The sequence below is a fragment of the Thamnophis sirtalis genome, unplaced genomic scaffold (assembly GCF_051295495.1).
Source record: "Thamnophis sirtalis isolate CommonGarterSnake01/CBP01778 unplaced genomic scaffold, rThaSir2_p1.2 scaffold_8, whole genome shotgun sequence".
Classification (NCBI taxonomy): domain Eukaryota; kingdom Metazoa; phylum Chordata; class Lepidosauria; order Squamata; family Natricidae; genus Thamnophis; species Thamnophis sirtalis.
In genome coordinates, this window is record NW_028261388.1 from 24,718,741 (window position 1) to 24,736,108 (window position 17,368).

The following is a 17,368-nucleotide window of genomic DNA, read 5'->3' on the forward strand; positions in this document are numbered from 1 at the left end:
ACTGAGAATGACTCTATTCCAAAACTATATTACCAAGCTCCACATACCATTCAGAAATGTCTTTCCAATCTCATTCTTGCAAAGATAACAGTGATATTAAACAGGAGTAAATCAGACTGTATATGTTAAAGAGAAAAGTACATGTTACAGTTCTGCTACTGAACTATTTTTAAACATTGCTTTAATAAATGTGCCACTTACAGTATATTATTTTATTTTATTGGCTATTTTGAACATAATCCTGCCTTGCAAAATGTGCCTTTTAAAGATTCATTAGCAACAATTATAACTATGCATACTTTGCTAGTCATAATTTTAAATATTTTTAATGACCATACCCATTAAACTTATTTTCACTTTATTTTAGGCTATTGGAACTCCATCTGTTGGTGTGTTATTAAAACAGCTAGTGCCTTTGATGAGACTTGAAAGCATAGAAATCACTGAATCACTTGTACTAGGCTTTGGAAGAACGAATGCTCTTGTTTTCAGGTATTTGTATGGCATGAGTTATTCATAGTCCAAATTTGCTTTAGTATTAAATGTAATAAAATGTACTATTATTGGAACACTGAATTAAATAGAAGACAGCTTTAAACAGTGTAACCATCTTGATAATAAATTTTGAAACATTAATGCATAATGCAAATAGATTATTTAGTAAATAATCTATAATATGCAGAAGACTAAAAAGTAAAATTGTTATATTGCATGGTAATTATAATTAATATTTATAGTTGAGAGTTCAATCCTATATAGTGGCAGATATTTATCTCTGAGGGCGCAAAGAAAAAATATCTGCTGCGAACTTCACGTAGGCATCAGGAAGGGCATCCAACCAGTAAATGCTCAGCTCTACTCAGTTGCCCCAACTCTACCCTGAATTAAGGGACTACAGAGTTGTAAAAAAAATTCTAATTAATATTTCTATTATTTTTATTTATTTATTTTCTGCACTTTTTCCTTTTTCGTTTCTATTATTCTTTACCTTGGTTGCAACTATAAACTTTAATACATTTACTATTAAAAAAGAAGCCTAGGCTACAGGCTCAGATTCCTCAATTATTGTTTAACTGGAGTTTGTTGGCCTCATCTGTTAGGATAAGTTTCAAGTTTCACCACTTATAGTTGCTCTTGTAGGAGATCTGTTAGAAACTCCACTCTCCATCTAAAGCAGAGTATTCTTGTTTTTAAGAACTTAATCATTTTGATGTGCCTTCAATATATATACACCATCACAAGGTTATTGATATGTTTTTGTGGAAATATTCAAGAATCCACGTATCTTCACAATACACCCAAAAAATAAACATGCATTTGGAGAAAGGGTATATACTCTCATAGATATTACAACTGCAATCTACTAAAGAACTTTATTTGAAAAATATTTTCTTTTTACTTTAGAGAATTAGTGGAGGAACTTCACCCTCTAATGAAAGAAGCATTGGAGAGAAGACCAGAGGTTGGTAATAAAGTTAAGCTGTAAATATTTAACAGATGATAAATAGGATTGAAATTAATTAATAAATTATTTTGGACAAAAATATTAAATAAATTGATTTTTTTAATAAACTTTCCTTTGTAAGATATATCTGAAAATTGTGTGGGTAGTAATCAACAACAAACAGAATAATTGCAACATAAAGCATTTAATTTGTCACAATGAAAGTTGCTACAAAGAAAAAAGAATTATCTATGAAAAATGTTACTGATTTGAAATTTGGTAGTGATCAGACACTGTTGGGAGATCTGTTGTCTCTTAGGGATTTCTGATTTTCAATTATTTGACAACAGAAATTAGTGTGAAGACATGCAGTGGTTGGAATGCCCACATTTCTCTCTTCCTGTCCCTTTATCCCTCTTCCTTAAAACTGTACAACCCAACTATTTATAGAGTTTAGCTATAGCACTATGTGTGGCAACATAGAAGTCAGAAAGAGAAAGGCAAAAGAAGGATACTGAAAAAGCAGGCAACCTTGACAGATACAGTGAGTAGAATTAACCACAGTGAGCAGCTGCTGCTACAGAATACCTGAGAAAACATTGACTGGGCCTTTTGAATGGCTTAGCTGTTGGCAATAGTTCACATGCTGGCATCTAAAAACAGCTCAAAGGCCTATCACAGCCCATTGAAAGGCATCAGTAGCCTCCTGGAAGCAACCACTTAGGTCATTAACAGTTTCTGCATTATTGCTTTCTCTGCTGGACCATAACTGATGCTTTATTTCCTCTTGTGTAAATCTATACAGATTTGCTTAGTAGCCAGCAAGATGGTTTTTATAGAAGCCCCCTCCCCCGCAATTGGTGTGCCACTGCCAGTTCTCTGGAGAACCATCTTCAGTGTTAGAAAGTTCAGACCATTTGAAAATTGCTGGATAGCTTTAAAACAGATTCTGAACTACTCAGCTAGGTTTTATTTTTAAGACCAACATGGAGAGAGTAGATGTAACTAATATTGCCCTATTTTTCTGCAATACAGAATAAGAAACGTCGTGAGCGCAGAGATCTCTTACGATTACAGCTGTTGCGAATTTTTGAATTACTTGCTGATGCTGGTGTGATAAGTGATAGGTAGGATATACTGCTTTTCAAATAGAAGAAAACCCTGTGATGATGCCAATTACTTGTCTGATCACAGTCATTTCTTGTTAAAATAGCTTTTTCCAATGTAGTTGCTATATAGTTTCCTTTTAATTCTTGATAACAGTTTTGACAGTTATCCTGTAAATCCTAGTCTGTCATGCACACTTGTGGTTTCTGCTGGATCAGCAGTCACCAACTGGTGGTCTGCAGACCACTGGTAGTCCATGCGAAAAATTTATTTGCATTTTTATATTGCATGAGAATCTATTTATCTTTAAAAAAAATCATATTAGTGGTCTGCAGGATTTAAAATTATGAATTTAATGGTCCCTGAAGTCTGAAAGGTTGGTGACCCCTGCGAGTCTGGATGATTCCTTAATGTTTTCCTTTGTTACAGTACAAATGGTGCCTTGGAACGAGATACCCTAGCACTGGGAGCCTTGTTCTTAGAATATGTTGACCTAACTCGCATGTTGTTGGAAGCTGAAAATGATAAAGAAGTTGAGATTCTCAAGGACATGAGAGCCCATTTTAGTGCAATGCTTGCTAACTTGATTCAATGTGTGCCAGGTATGATAATGCAATAATTATATCAAGTACAGAATCATTAAGATGAAAAAAGAGGTGATTGACAAAAGCGTGATAAGGACTGCTGGGTAAAGAAGAAGTAAATGTTGCATATGCAGGTAGTCATTGACTTATGACCACAATTGAGTCTAAACTTTCTGTTATTAAGTGAGACAGTTAAGAAAGTTTTGCCCCATGTTACAACCTTTCTGGCTATACTTGTTAAGTGAATCATGTACTTGTTAAGTTAGTAACAGAGTTGCTAAGTGCATATGGCTTCCCTGTTGACTTTGCTTATCAGAAGGTAACAAAAGGTGATCACATGAACCCAGGATAATGCAGCCGTCATTAATACAAGTCAGTGGCCAAGTGTCTGAATTTTGATCATGTGACCATGGGGATGCTGCAATGATTGTAATTCGAAAACTGTCATAAGTCAGGTTTTTCAGTGCCATTTTAAGTTTGATTGGTCACTAAATGAACTTTTTTAAGTTTGAGGACTACTTGTAGTTAGTGGGGAGAGAAGAAACAAGACACTAAATAGAAGTATAATTTATATAATTTTAATTGTACAATTTCTAGAGTTGTAATCATGTAAGGAAATTATGGTAAAAGTAATAGTTTTCAAATTGTTTATGTCACAAATTCCACAAATGATGTAAATGTTACCTTATTTATCAACAGTATAGTTTGTGAGTTAGTCATTGTGTAATTATCACTGTCAATATTTTGTTCATTTCATTTCTATTTGATTTCTAGTGACAGCCCATTCCCTATATTATGTTAACTACTTGAGATAAATGTTTTAATTATTTAATATAAATTTATTCTTTGTATCCTATCTTTCCTCTGCGAACTGAACAGAATGCACATAGAGATGCAAAACATAACCTTAGAAATTAATTGGGCTGGGACAAACTAACCAGAATGGACTTGTCAGTGAATGAAGTGTCAAATTGGGACTTTAATATGTGGATTTTCCATATTGAAGTTTCAATTTCTAACTGAGTTGACAGGAGTTCATAAAAACATGTGCTATATTAAACACATACATCTTAAAATGTCATAATGCTTACTATTAAATGGATAAGAAAAAAGTGCAAGAAATATATAGCAAGTAATTAATGAAGAAAAAGTGGACCACATACAATTTTATGAAACATGCCTGATCTGTCAAATTGCTTGTTGTATTTCTCATCCTAATAGTACTGTGGACATATAATATAAAGATTATGGATTTAGTACTCATAGGATGAACATATGACCACTGTTATAAATTTAATATAGTCTCTAAGCTACATGAGTCAGATTATTTGCTTTTGAGCTTGGTCTTTTTTCAGTGAATGAACTTGAAAGTCTACTTCACAGTTTTTGGTTTTTAAAAACATTGTCAAATATGTTTAATACATATGCGTACAATTTTAGTATTGTGGATCAGTCAGGTTATCATTTGATACCTATTAATATTGATTTCTAATTTGCATAGGAAATTTGAAATACAAGGTTCCTTTGATTGTATTTTTGTAGTCGAAACTCATTAATGGTTGTGGTTAGGAACAGCCAAGGAACTATTAGCTTTCATCTGCAGAAAACTAGCATCCATAAAGTAGAGTGATCATTAATTTCCCTTATAGCAGAAACTTAATTTATTTAAGGTTATGTTTATTGAAAGATTTCTTTGTAGGTTGAGTATATTTCATTTCTTAAATCAGCCTGCAGGTTTGGAGCTTAATCGGGGCATCTGAAAACTTCTGTTTTCTATGAAAATTTCCATTAGATCAGTCTTCTGCTTTAAAAGCATTAAATCCAGCTTTGCCAAATGTTCAATGAATGGAATTTTCTTAGTACTAACAAAGGATTTTCTGTTTTCATTCATTAGAAAAATGTATGTATGTATATACGTATGTACGTACACACACACACACTCACACACATATAAAATAGGAGAGCATGGGAGCAAGCAAGACAAATCAAAATAGCACTTGGATTTTTTAAATTTAGCGTAACATACAGAATATCCATAGCTCCATTGTAAAACTGAACATTAAGGGATTTGGATAACAGTAAACATCTCAGAATACATCTTTTCACTCTGTTTGGCATCTCCATGTAGCATTTCAGTTTGGAATGAAGGATCTATATGCATAATATATAGTGTGCATTGGTCCCATCTATACCCTTGTGTGCATCTGAAAATTGAAGAGTATTTGTGATATAAATGCAGACACTCCTGATATTTAGAATTTCAAAACTCTAGAGATTCAAAACTCTTCAGATGCATTATATGAATGGTTCTCAAATTTTGCCATACTGTGATTTCTTGAAATGATAAATGAATTGGTGTGACTGCCACATGCATAAAACAAATTTAATTGCTTAACTATTTATTTAATTTGTGCTAGTGTCAATCTGGTACAAAAGGGATAGCCATGTAGTTTTACTTATTGAGGGTCTGTGAAATCCATATTTGTTTCTGAGCAAATCTCTCTCTTACCACATCACATTCTTTGTATTGTGTATATTTATTTACCTAAGAATAAATTACTTTTTTTTACATGAGATAATCTTAAATTCAAGGCTCTTTCCTTTCCAATAAATATATACTTGACAAATATTATTAATGTGTTTTAGGAATAATTCCTTAGATATTCATTTTTGCATCAGATTTATGTTTCAGTTTTGATAAAATAATCAATACAATATTCTTTTATTGATAATGTTTTTTATTTTTTTATTCACTCAGTTCATCATAGGAGATTTCTTTTCCCTCAGCAAAGCTTGAGGCACCACCTCTTCATCCTGTTTAGTCAATGGGCTGGACCTTTCAGTATCATGTTTACACCTCTGGATCGTTATAGTGATAGAAATCATCAGATTACAAGATACCAGTATTGTGCTTTAAAGGTACATCATGATTCCTTCCATTGCATATAAATTTTTATCAAATTAAATTATTTTAAATTTAGAAATGAAAAGTGGTAAGGCAAGTTAAATTTGGAATAGTTTATCCAAAGTAACAAATTATTTGGTGCATCTTTGTGGTCTGTTCTTTTTCTAAATCTTGAATGTCTCATTTGAAAAATGATTCATAAATATTGTAAATATTTCAATTAAGATTAACTTGGAAATGCAAAATTGACTGTGTTAATTCATATTAAATTGGTTCAGGAAGAGTGATAATAAGAGCAGAGAAACCCAAAAAGTGTTACCTGGAATATTAAATTAAACCAAGAACTACCTAGTCATTCAAGAATTACATTAACTTCCTGCCACAAGACATTTAACCCAATGTAATGCAATCATCCATATATAGTCATCTTTCCTTACTATAGTTCTGGCAGCATGCAAGCATACTAACTGGTTTAGAAAACACAATTTGGGGAACACATAATATCTACATGCTTTGCCCAGGAAGTACCTGATATTTCAGGGACCCTTGGAATAGAAGAGGAATGACATTGCAATACATTTGCAGAAAAGCAATGAAGAGTATAATTGGGCCATTGCAGCATTTGGAAATATGTTTTCTGCAGACATGACTGACAACATGGAGTCTATATGATTAATCTTCATTACTACATTGTTTGACTTGTTGCCTTTTGTTTAGAATTTGAAACTGATAACCTTTCAGTAAACAGGACCATATCCTCTCTCTTTTTTAATTAGGCCATGTCAGCAGTGCTGTGCTGTGGCCCTGTGTTTGACAATGTGGGCCTTTCCCCTGATGGCTATCTTTATAAATGGCTTGATAATATTCTAGCTTGCCAAGATTTACGGGTAAGTACCTCAGCAATGATTCTTACTTTTAAATGTATTACATTTTATTTTTATTGCACATGGTCTACTCTAAAGATGAATTCATTGTGATTCAAATGGAATTTGTTTAGTGTTTGTACTGTGGCAGTAGTCTTAAGAAATATAGGTTATCCTTGACTTATGAGTGGCCATTTAATGGTCAATCAAAGTTATGCTGGCATCAGAAACTGTGGTTTACAGCCCTTAAAGCACTTCTGGCCATCAAAAAATGTTACCACCCCCACCCCCACCCATCCCTCTATGGTCACATTTCAGGTGCTTGGCAAACAGTTCATGTTTAGGACTCGTTGCAGCATTCCTTACAGCGAGATGGATGGCAAACAAATTTAATAAATTAATCTCACAATTATGTGACTGAGATGTATGATGTTTTTTGCTAGTTTTCAGCAAAAATCCACTTATTCTGAAGAATGTGTTTAGATTTACAACCACATGATTATCTGAACAATTACTTTAAAATTAGGTCAGGCCACATGGGAGCTTTGACTTAGCAATTATTTTTATTTTTAAGAACATCTGAATAGAAAGATTTGCATCAAGGGAAATTACCTTAGGAAATGGTATTACATTTAAAATATTTTGTATAGTTTGAATTCATGGCTAAGGTGGGACTAGAACTAGATGGTCTTTCCAAATAAGTAATAGGGACTAAGTGAGTAGATAGTTGGGCAGGTAAATGGATGGATGCATTGGGGGGGGGGGGGAGGCGCTAATCACAATAGATTTATAAAATATTTTAGAGCATGAACAAAATGTTGACAGGAAATTGCCACTTCTTAATATAATGTGTACTGTGAACCACAAGGACTGGCAATAATTTCTGGCCTGAAAAAATATTTTACCTTAAACTTCACAAAAGGGAAATTCAACTAGTTCAGTGAATTAAAAAAAAAAGATTAGAAAGTTCAGGGGAAGCAAATATGCAATCCGTTACAATTTTGGATATTGGAATTAATGAAGATCCCTTTCTTGCAATGGCTATTATACAAAATTGTTTTAAAATATCCCAAATTAAATATATGTATATAAGAATACCAGGAAGGTAAGGACCATTGTATAGCAGTAATTATAGGTAACATTTGGGTTTTTTGCTTGTGACAGGCTCCAAAAACAAGAAAGACACATTGTGAATAATGAAGCAGATTTCTTCATTATTCCTCACCTGTGGACAGAATCTTGCCAAACTAAAGCAAACCAAACCCTCATAAAGCATATACTGTAGGGCCCATTAAGGAGGAGTTGTCTTTAACCTCTTTCTTTCAGACAAATAATCTGAACTGAGTTGTCACTTACTTCTCTGGAATGTACTGTACTTCTTCCTTCCTAGGAATCCAGACTATTTTCATCACAGTTAGCCCGTTGAGGTAGGCCAGGTCAAGAAACAGACTCCAGAAGAAATACTGGTGTTCTATTTATTGATACAGGATAGAGTAATAAAACCTTGAAGCCTCTGAGTTTTCCCTTCCCTTCCTTTTATACCAGAGAGTCAAGGCAGAGTGACTTTTATTAAAAAATCTTTTTTGTGAGCCACCCAGGTTTATGCTACATAAAATGAGCAGCTATTCAAATATTATATACAAACAAGCAAGTAAAATAAGTTTATTTCCATCTTATTTTCCTGGGATCATTAATGTTTTGGTAACTGCCTCATTTTTTCTCTAAATAGCTCTCCAAAGATTGCTTTAAAAAAAGGAATGGTATTGAAGGGGTGGATAGGGATAGTGCCAAGTAGATAAGACCAGAGGAGGTGGGAAGTAAGAAGGAGCAGTTTAAACAAATATAATGACAAAATTGCAAAGAATTAAAGGAAACATTTTAGCAAAACAATGTTAAAAAAAGAACATGCTTAACATTGTGAGCATTCACATCTCAAAAACAAATAATGGAGGTGCTACAAAATGGCCAAAGAGACATCATGTGTTGTCTCTGAATTACCTAATCTTGCCTCTTAATGTCATGTTTATCAGCACCCTAAGTTTGACAAACAAACAAAACAGAATATTGATCTCAATGAGTTTTTGTCAGTTGTTGATATAAAACACTATTACTGTTGTTTTAAAACCCCTTACGCATTCTCTGCATTTTCAGGTTCATCAGCTTGGCTGTGAAGTTGTTGTCTTATTGTTGGAATTGAATCCTGACCAAATCAATCTCTTTAACTGGGCTATAGATCGATGTTATACTGGATCCTATCAGCTTGCTTCAGGATGCTTCAAAGCCATTGCAACTGTGTGTGGAAGCAGGTATCAACAATAAGCAAAGCAGAAAAAGTGGTCCTTGCGAGTGAATCAGCAGCCATGTAAAAATTAAAAATAAATAAATTACCCTAGAACTTTTGAAAAGGATAGACTTAAATTACTGTATTTTTCACTCCATAAGACGCACCTCCCCCCCCCCCAAAAAAAGTGGGTGGAAATGTCTGTGTGTCAGTGCTGGTCCTTTGGTGAATAGCAACCGGACCGCAGTGGTGGGGTCCTTTTATCGTGCTGAACCCCGACTCTTCTGTCTTTGTCATTGCCCATCTCTTCTTTTCCATCCTGCAGGAGTTAATAGATAGAGCTGGCAGATGAGAGGACACCTATCTGTGGTCCTCTCAGGCTCTGCCTGATATAATATTTTTTTCTTATTTTCCTCCTCTAAACCTAGGTGCATCTTATGGTCAGGTGGTCAGGTGTGTCTTATAGTGCAAAAATACGATATACGTTCATGTTTTGATAGGACTGCATACATTTTGAAGTGCTAGTGCTATATAGTTGTCTTTTGGAAAAAGAAAGAGAATTCATTATGTTTGATATAGTTCATTGTTTTCTATAACTGTTAGGTTATTGAGTTTGTTGCTTTGAGTGTATTATTTTGTGGAAAACAATTGAGTATGTTCATTTAAACTTAAAAACCTCAAACAATCACTTTTGTTTGCTATTTCAGGAACTACCCTTTTGACATTGTGACTCTTTTAAATCTAGTCTTGTTTAAAGCATCTGACACCAGCAGAGAGATTTATGAAATTTCCATGCAACTCATGCAGGCATGTATGATTTTTTTAAAAATTTTTTATAAACTATAAGGAAGAGTAAACAATTATACAGTTTGCTTTACATTCAGAAGGACATTACCTATTTGTTGTTTTAATGCAGAACAAATAAAGGACAACTACTGGTGGATTTCCCTGAATTTGCTTTGTTTCCCAAATGTTATCAGTCAATGGGAAAACAGCCACCAGACATTCTCTGTATTATTTTAAATTCACTTCTAATGTGCTTTCACTAAACTTGTGTTTCTAAGAATTCTGCTTTAGACTAGCTAGCATTATTGAAAAGTACAATCAGGCATTAGAAAGACATGTTTCTGAAGAAGTCAAATAACCAGTGGGTCCTGCAATTTATGCCCAAGTGGCCATAGAGAGCCCTTTCCGGCATAGAGGCGAGGGTCTAGTTCCTGCAAGAGCTCCATGCAGTCAACCAGAATGGGACCGTTCCTCCCCTGATTGTGAAGCAACCATATCATCTATCCATCAGATTTTCTAGACTAAATCCCTGGCAAAAATTGTTTGGTCTGGAACAGCTAAAGATGAGTTGAGTTCCTTATGGGAGGAAAAGGGAAGGAGGACCAAATCTGTGGTAACCCAAATACATATGAAATTTTTTATCTTTGGTAGTAGATACAAAAGCATAGACCAGTGATGGCAAACGTTTTTGTCTCGTGTCCAAAAGCAGGGAGAGTGCAGGGGGGGTCGTGCGCAGATGTGCCACACCCATAATGCAATGTGTGACCCCCCCAGTGCGCATGTGTGCATGACAGGCACTCCCCCCCATTTTTTGCATGTTTTTTTCACCCTCCTCAGGCTCCAGAGGCTTTAGAGGAGCCTGGGGAGGGTGAAAACAGCCTCCCCAGTCCCCCTGGAGGCCCTCGGGAGGCTTCAGGAGCTTCCCTGAAGGCTCCGGAGGATGAAAAAGGACCCCACGAGCAAAACTGGAAGTCACTTCTGGTTTGCTCGTAGGGCTGGTTTAAGCCCTCCGGAGCCTTCAAGGGTCTTCCAGAGGCTTCCCTGGCCAGCTGGCCAGTGCATGCCTTTAGCATTAAACCAGCCCTATGGGCCGGTTTGCTCATTTTTCGTCCTCTGGAGCCTTTAGGGAAGCCTCCGGAAGGTCCCTGAAGGCTCTGGAGGGCTTAAACCAGCCCTACGAGCAAACCAGAAGTCCATTCCTGAATTTGTGGTTTGCCCGTAGGGCCGGTTTTTTGCACTTTGGAGGCTTTAGGGAAGCTCTTGAAGCCTCCGGAGGGCCTCTGGGGGGGGCTGTTTTTGCGCTCTCTTGGCTCCTATAAAGTCTCTGGAGTCTGGGGAGGGTGAAAAATGGCCTCAAAAAAAGGCTAAAGGCATGCGCTGGCCAGCTGACAGGGCCATGCCTCGCATGCCCTGACAAATGAGTCCGCTTGCCACCTGTGGCACACGTACCATAGGTTCGCCATCCCGGGCATAGATAGAGACTGCTAATCTGAATAATCCATTAAAATTTATTTTCAAGAATACTCTATCATTCATTTATCATCTATATCATTTCTGTTTCTTTTTACTCTTCTGACAGATTTTGGAAACAAAACTTTTTATTTATTCCAAGAAAATAGCTGAGCGAAGACCTGGCAGCATTCTTTATGGGACTCATGGTCCTTTGCCACCACTTTACAGTGTCTCATTAGCTCATCTGTCCTACGAACTGGCAAGAATGTACCCTGAGCTGACACTTCCATTGTTTTCAGGTACAATTTTCTATTTATATCTTTAGCTTTAGTAGTGGAAAGATGATCTATTAACCCCTTGTGGATCTGCACACATATCATATATGTAAACTATTATAACTATAGGACATGGTTCTGCATCTTTAGGGGTTCCCCCCCCCCCCCGTTTATATATGGCAAAAGCAGTAGAACTACAATACATCAGCATCGAAAGCATGGGTTTCCAACCTTTTGGCTTGCCTGGGCCTCATTGAGAGGAATTGTCTTGGGCCACATATAAAATCTGTAATATAGTTAACATATATAAATCACATAATGTTACAGGTTTATGATCTTATGGGGCTGCATTACTAGCTGTCAGGGGCCACATGCAGCCCATGGACCATAGGTTGGACACACCTGATCTAAAGATATGATTCCAATTTTCTTATACTACTTGAATAACAAGAAGAATTTTTATTAACTTACTTTATCTCATTGTAGTTACCCTACATATTTGAAACTTTTGAGTAACTGTTTAAAAGCTCATATGTTCTTCTTAATGCATTTATCTTTAGATACTATTTATTTGTGAAAATTGTGCTTGGAATATAATCAAAGTTTAATAATGGGCTGAATAAGGAAAAGTAAATAAGCAGTAAATTTGATTCAGTTGAGAGACTGGCCCAAACTCTCCCAGTGAGCCTTTGAGTGAGTAGATCCGTAATCTTGATCTTCCTGCTCCTAGTCCAACATCTAATCGCTGTTCTACAAAGACTCTGCTTCTCTGTTGGTTGCTGGAAATAAAATATGTGCTACTTCTGTCTTTATAATAAAAAACGTTGAACTCACCTTTTGACATTTTATCAGAAGAAATATATTTGACAGAATTTATTGTTGGAACTAAATGCTTCATTGTCTTTCCCCTAAAGCTACGGTCCTAGGAGTGTTTGTTTTTTTCAATTTTAGAAGTAAGTCAACGATTTCCAACAACTCACCCAAATGGGCGCCAGATCATGCTCACCTACTTGCTACCCTGGCTTCATAACATTGAGCTAGTGGACAGCAGACTTCTTCTCCCAGGTTCAAGTCCTACTACCCCTGAAGATGAAATAAAGGATAAGGATGGAGAAGTAACTGTTTCATGTGGCTTAAAGGGAAATGGCTGGGGCTCACCAGAAGCCACATCATTGGTGCTTAATAATCTGATGTATATGACAGCTAAGGTAAGCAAGAAAATACTAAATGGTAGTCGTCTTCTTCTTCTTCTTCTTCTTCTTCTTCTTCTTCTTTTTCTTCCTCCTATTCTCTCTCTCTCTCTCTCTCTCTCTCTCTCTCTCTCTCTCTCTCTCTCTCTTATCTATATTAAAAAGGCTGTACGTAGGTAGGTAGGTAGGTAGGTAGGTAGGTAGGTAGGTATGTTCCAGCATAATTCTGGAGCGCCACAAACAATTTCAACCAAACTTGGTACACAGATGACTTACCCGCTGGAAACAAATACTGAGGGGAGGGGGTAAGATACCCTTGGGTGTGTGTATCTGTGTATGTGTTCCAGCATAACTCTGGAATGCCTGGGCTATTAAGAAGAGTGAGTGCGGCGGCCTAGAGCGTCAATTGTGATGTCATGGGAGGGGGGAAGGGAGAACCTGGGCCGTTAAGGAGAGCGAGTGCGGCATCCTAGAGTGGCAATTGTTTGTGATGTCAGTTCCTTCACAGCTTCCTCTGGAAAGCCAGCCATGACATTTGGCCTGCAGTGGACCAATGGGGAAGCGCTTGATGGATTTGGGGCAAAGTGCCAGGATCGTAGACAGGGTGGGAAAGAGGAGTGAATAGGAGGGGGAAGGGAGAAGGCAGGTTGATGGGCATGACAGTAGGGGAAAGAAAGGCCCCTCTCAATGACTCCCTGTCAGACAAATGCTTTGACATCTATAAATACCCGGGCAATTTTCAATCCTGGTCTAATACTACGCCACTACATTTCATATTTTATAATAGTCTATAAAATATGAAATATAGTGACATAGACTATGATTGAAAGTTGCATAAATAATTATTCCTCTTTTCTATATGCACAATGCTACATAATGATATATTGGAAAGGTCTGATTATTAAATATCAGTCAGTACGTATTTGTCAGTACTTTTCTCCAATTTTATACCAGCAAGGATTTAATGTAGCTTGACCTTTATTACTCAAATGGATTCTGTGCACAAAAAAGATATTTCTCCTATGTCTCCTTAGTCCATTGATTACTTTTCAGTTTGTCTTATATTTCACTTATTTTAGCAATCACTCATTGTATTCCGATCACATTCATTTTTCATATTTCTGTTTAGTATGGAGATGAAGTTCCTGGACCAGAAATGGAGAATGTCTGGAATGCTTTAGCTAATAATGAAAAATGGAGCAACAACCTGAGAATAACTTTGCAGTTTCTGATAAGCTTATGTGGAGTCAGCAGTGATACAATTCTTTTACCATACGTAAGTGATTTTTTTAAAAAAGTTGTATTATTCTTATGGGACAAAACAATATCTATTCAAAATAATGTATCAGGAACAGTTTTATGAATTTGTTCTAATAATTTTCCCGAATGTAGGAGAAAAGATACCAAATATTCAATAGACTTTATAAAGGATATCTCTTTATTTTCATGTGAAATGTGGAACCCAAAGTTTAACAAGGGTAGTGTCTCAGAAACTGCATTGTCAACACTTGATTACAAATGATCAATTTTTGATGATACTACAGTTAAAACAAAGACAAAAAAGCTGTAAAACAGTTTTTAAAAGTTCTGGTAAACTTAACTGTGCTGAACTTATGGATAGCACCTACTAGTTGTATCTGATTGATCTCAAGCTAAGTATGGTGGAATCTTGTTGCCATTTGGATGGAAGACCTTTAGGAAACACAGAGCTGTAGGATCAGCCTGGGAAAGACATATCTGGAAGAGTTTAACAAGAAACAGTTTTATATTATAGTCAAATATATAATATGGACGTGCCCATAAACTCATCAAGAATTAAATTCTAATTGTATTTATTTACTTATTTATTACATTTGTATGCACACAACTCCCTGTTAAGCTGAAGGAAACCATGCCTTTGTTTAATTTTAATGTTTTTTGAGAATATTAACTCTAAATCACTCCAAAATTAATAAAAAATATCCCCTATCCTATTAATTAAAATCAACATGTACTCTGAAGTCCTTGCAGATCAACTTCAAAACAAAATTATAACCCTTTGCAGACCACAAAAATTAATCCCCATTTCTACCTTATGTAATGAGAACTTGTTCAATGGCATGACAATATTATTTTACAATGTAGTTGTGATTTCTTTATTTCTCTATTACAGAATCTTTCTGTAATCAGTTTCTGTATGCTTTCATATTCTGGGAATAATCCTGAATAGCTGTTAGGCCCATTAGTTTCTGGGCAAAACGGTATTTCCTCATTCAGGTGCTTTCCAGATTATTCTGTCATCTGACAGCCAGTAATATGAAGAAGGTCATTTTATATTACTATTATTATATAATTCAAAAATATCATCTATATGTCCACTGTGCACATTTTCACGTTACCATTTTATAGATAAAAGCTGTTAAATACTACTTTTTCTTCAGATCAAAAAAGTTGCCATCTATTTGTGTCGGAACAATACTATTCAAACAATGGAAGAACTTTTATTTGAGCTCCAGCAAACAGATCCCGTGAATCCCATAGTTCAGCATTGTGACAATCCACCATTTTATCGTTTTACTGCCAGCAACAAAGCTTCAGTTGTTGTTTCTGGTAAGAATTAAATCTTTCTACTTTTATTGGAAGAGATACTACATTGGAAGGAATTATGGACCTTTCAGAACAGAGTTGTGTGTGTTACATTTGACTGTCTCTCTTATAGCTTGCTTGGTGCTTCTCAGAAATGATGAAATATTTCATCAAGATATAAATATGTAGGTCTAGTCCTCACAGTTAAAGTAGATTAGAGTACATTCTTTGAAATCAAGTAACCACGACTAAGTTAAATATTCTTGATCACAGGGGGCCTACTCTAAATAAGTTTGAATCAACATTTAATATCTACAGAACAAAGAATGAATCTTTAGATTTATTTTTATTTGCTGTCAGATTTAGTGTTTCTAAGAATAAATGGCAAGTTTTTATTAACTGAAGACATGCTATAGGCTTTATTAGGATAGTTACATTCATGAGCTAGCCCTATTGTAACAACAGACAAATGCTTTCAGTTTATTCACCTGTTTGATCAGCGTGTATCAATTGTTGGTTAACCAGCATTAACCTATTTGCTAATATTTTAGTAAAAAATTTGTAGTCTACATTAAGTAATGAAATAGGTCTGTAGTTTTTTGGTTGGGTAGTATCTTGATCTTCTTTGGGTATCAAGGATATAAAGGCTGTCTTCCATGAAGGGGGTACCTTACCTTCCATTTGAATCTTATTAAATAATTCTCTAAGAGGTTCTACCATTTCCAACTGTAAGTTTTTTATAGTAAGCCGCTGTCAAGCCATCTGTGCCTAGTGCCTTCCCTGACTTTAACTATTTAATTACCTGTAGGATTTCCCCTGAGGTTATTGGTTGATTCAATTTTTGCCTTTCAGTTTATTCACAATGTAGTTTGCCATTATGCTAACCTTTTATGTCCTGTTACAAGATTCTGGAAAGTTTGGGCAGTACAGATGTTTGATCTGTATTGCACAATTAGTGTTGAAGTTAAAATATAACCAGATATAATATTCATTATATATGTATCGCTATTCATATACATTGAGCCTGAAATATGTAAAGTTTTAATCATATATGCATAAAATGATAGAATCATCACCACCACCATCATCAAAAGGAATCTATTATAGGGAAAATATGGAAGTAATTTAAGGATAGGGGTCAAAAGAGGCTTTCTCTGATCTGATGTTCTATTCCATCAGTTTATAATTTGCAAATAGTTGCATATGTGAGAGAGATGGAAAGATATTAACAGCAAAATGTTTTTTTTTATTTAAACAGATATTAATTTGTAACATGACTTAACATGTTATATAAGCCAACAAATATGGTGTGGGTTTGCTGATCGTTGAGTTATGCATTGTGTTGGATGTATTTTATGTATTTATGTGGTTTGAAAATGATTATTTTCAATAATACTGTAATACTTTTGATTTTACATATATAGGAACTACATCAAGTAGTAACACTGTTGTAGCTGGCCAAGATAGTTTTCCAGACATTGAAGACAATAGAATTCTAAAAGAGACAGATGAGAGGTCTGTAATAAACATCTCAGACTTTTTCTCCTTTTTTTCTGGACTAGAAAATGCTTAGTAGTTCTCCAATTTGACTACCGGTAATCCTCATTAACCACATTAACCAATCTAATGATCTGTGGTTTCTGAGATTAACAATTAAAGACTAGAACTTGGAATACACATAAACTTGATTTTCATATATTTACAGTTTGGAACTGTTTTGAGTAATATTTTCATGATTAAAACTGTGGATGGGCTTTGGATAAGGGTAAAGTATATTTTCTAATGTTCAGGTTGATTGTCTATATAGTGAACATTTATTTGTACCTACTTCTCATTATGAGGTTTCAGCCAATCTCACTGAATGTCTGATTGAAGTCTCTCTATCTTTGTCCCAGTAGCTAGACTTCTTCAGATCA

At 35.3% G+C, this 17,368-nt stretch overlaps 1 protein-coding gene across 7 annotated transcripts in view; it reads left to right on the forward strand.

The window, feature by feature from the left end:
• The window catches only part of FRY (FRY microtubule binding protein), a 183,113-nt gene that overhangs the window by 118,161 nt on the left and 47,584 nt on the right, over positions 1 to 17,368 (forward strand). For all 7 annotated transcript variants that reach the window (XM_087721282.1, XM_087721276.1, XM_087721277.1 and 4 more), the window contains 13 exons: positions 368 to 492; positions 1,405 to 1,462; positions 2,480 to 2,571; positions 2,981 to 3,153; positions 5,894 to 6,054; positions 6,817 to 6,927; positions 9,055 to 9,209; positions 9,892 to 9,991; positions 11,550 to 11,721; positions 12,649 to 12,905; positions 14,017 to 14,163; positions 15,308 to 15,476; positions 16,877 to 16,967. In XM_087721282.1, coding sequence (XP_087577408.1) covers positions 368 to 492; positions 1,405 to 1,462; positions 2,480 to 2,571; positions 2,981 to 3,153; positions 5,894 to 6,054; positions 6,817 to 6,927; positions 9,055 to 9,209; positions 9,892 to 9,991; positions 11,550 to 11,721; positions 12,649 to 12,905; positions 14,017 to 14,163; positions 15,308 to 15,476; positions 16,877 to 16,967 — 1,811 coding nt within the window. The remainder of the gene's footprint in view (positions 1 to 367; positions 493 to 1,404; positions 1,463 to 2,479; positions 2,572 to 2,980; positions 3,154 to 5,893; positions 6,055 to 6,816; positions 6,928 to 9,054; positions 9,210 to 9,891; positions 9,992 to 11,549; positions 11,722 to 12,648; positions 12,906 to 14,016; positions 14,164 to 15,307; positions 15,477 to 16,876; positions 16,968 to 17,368) is intronic.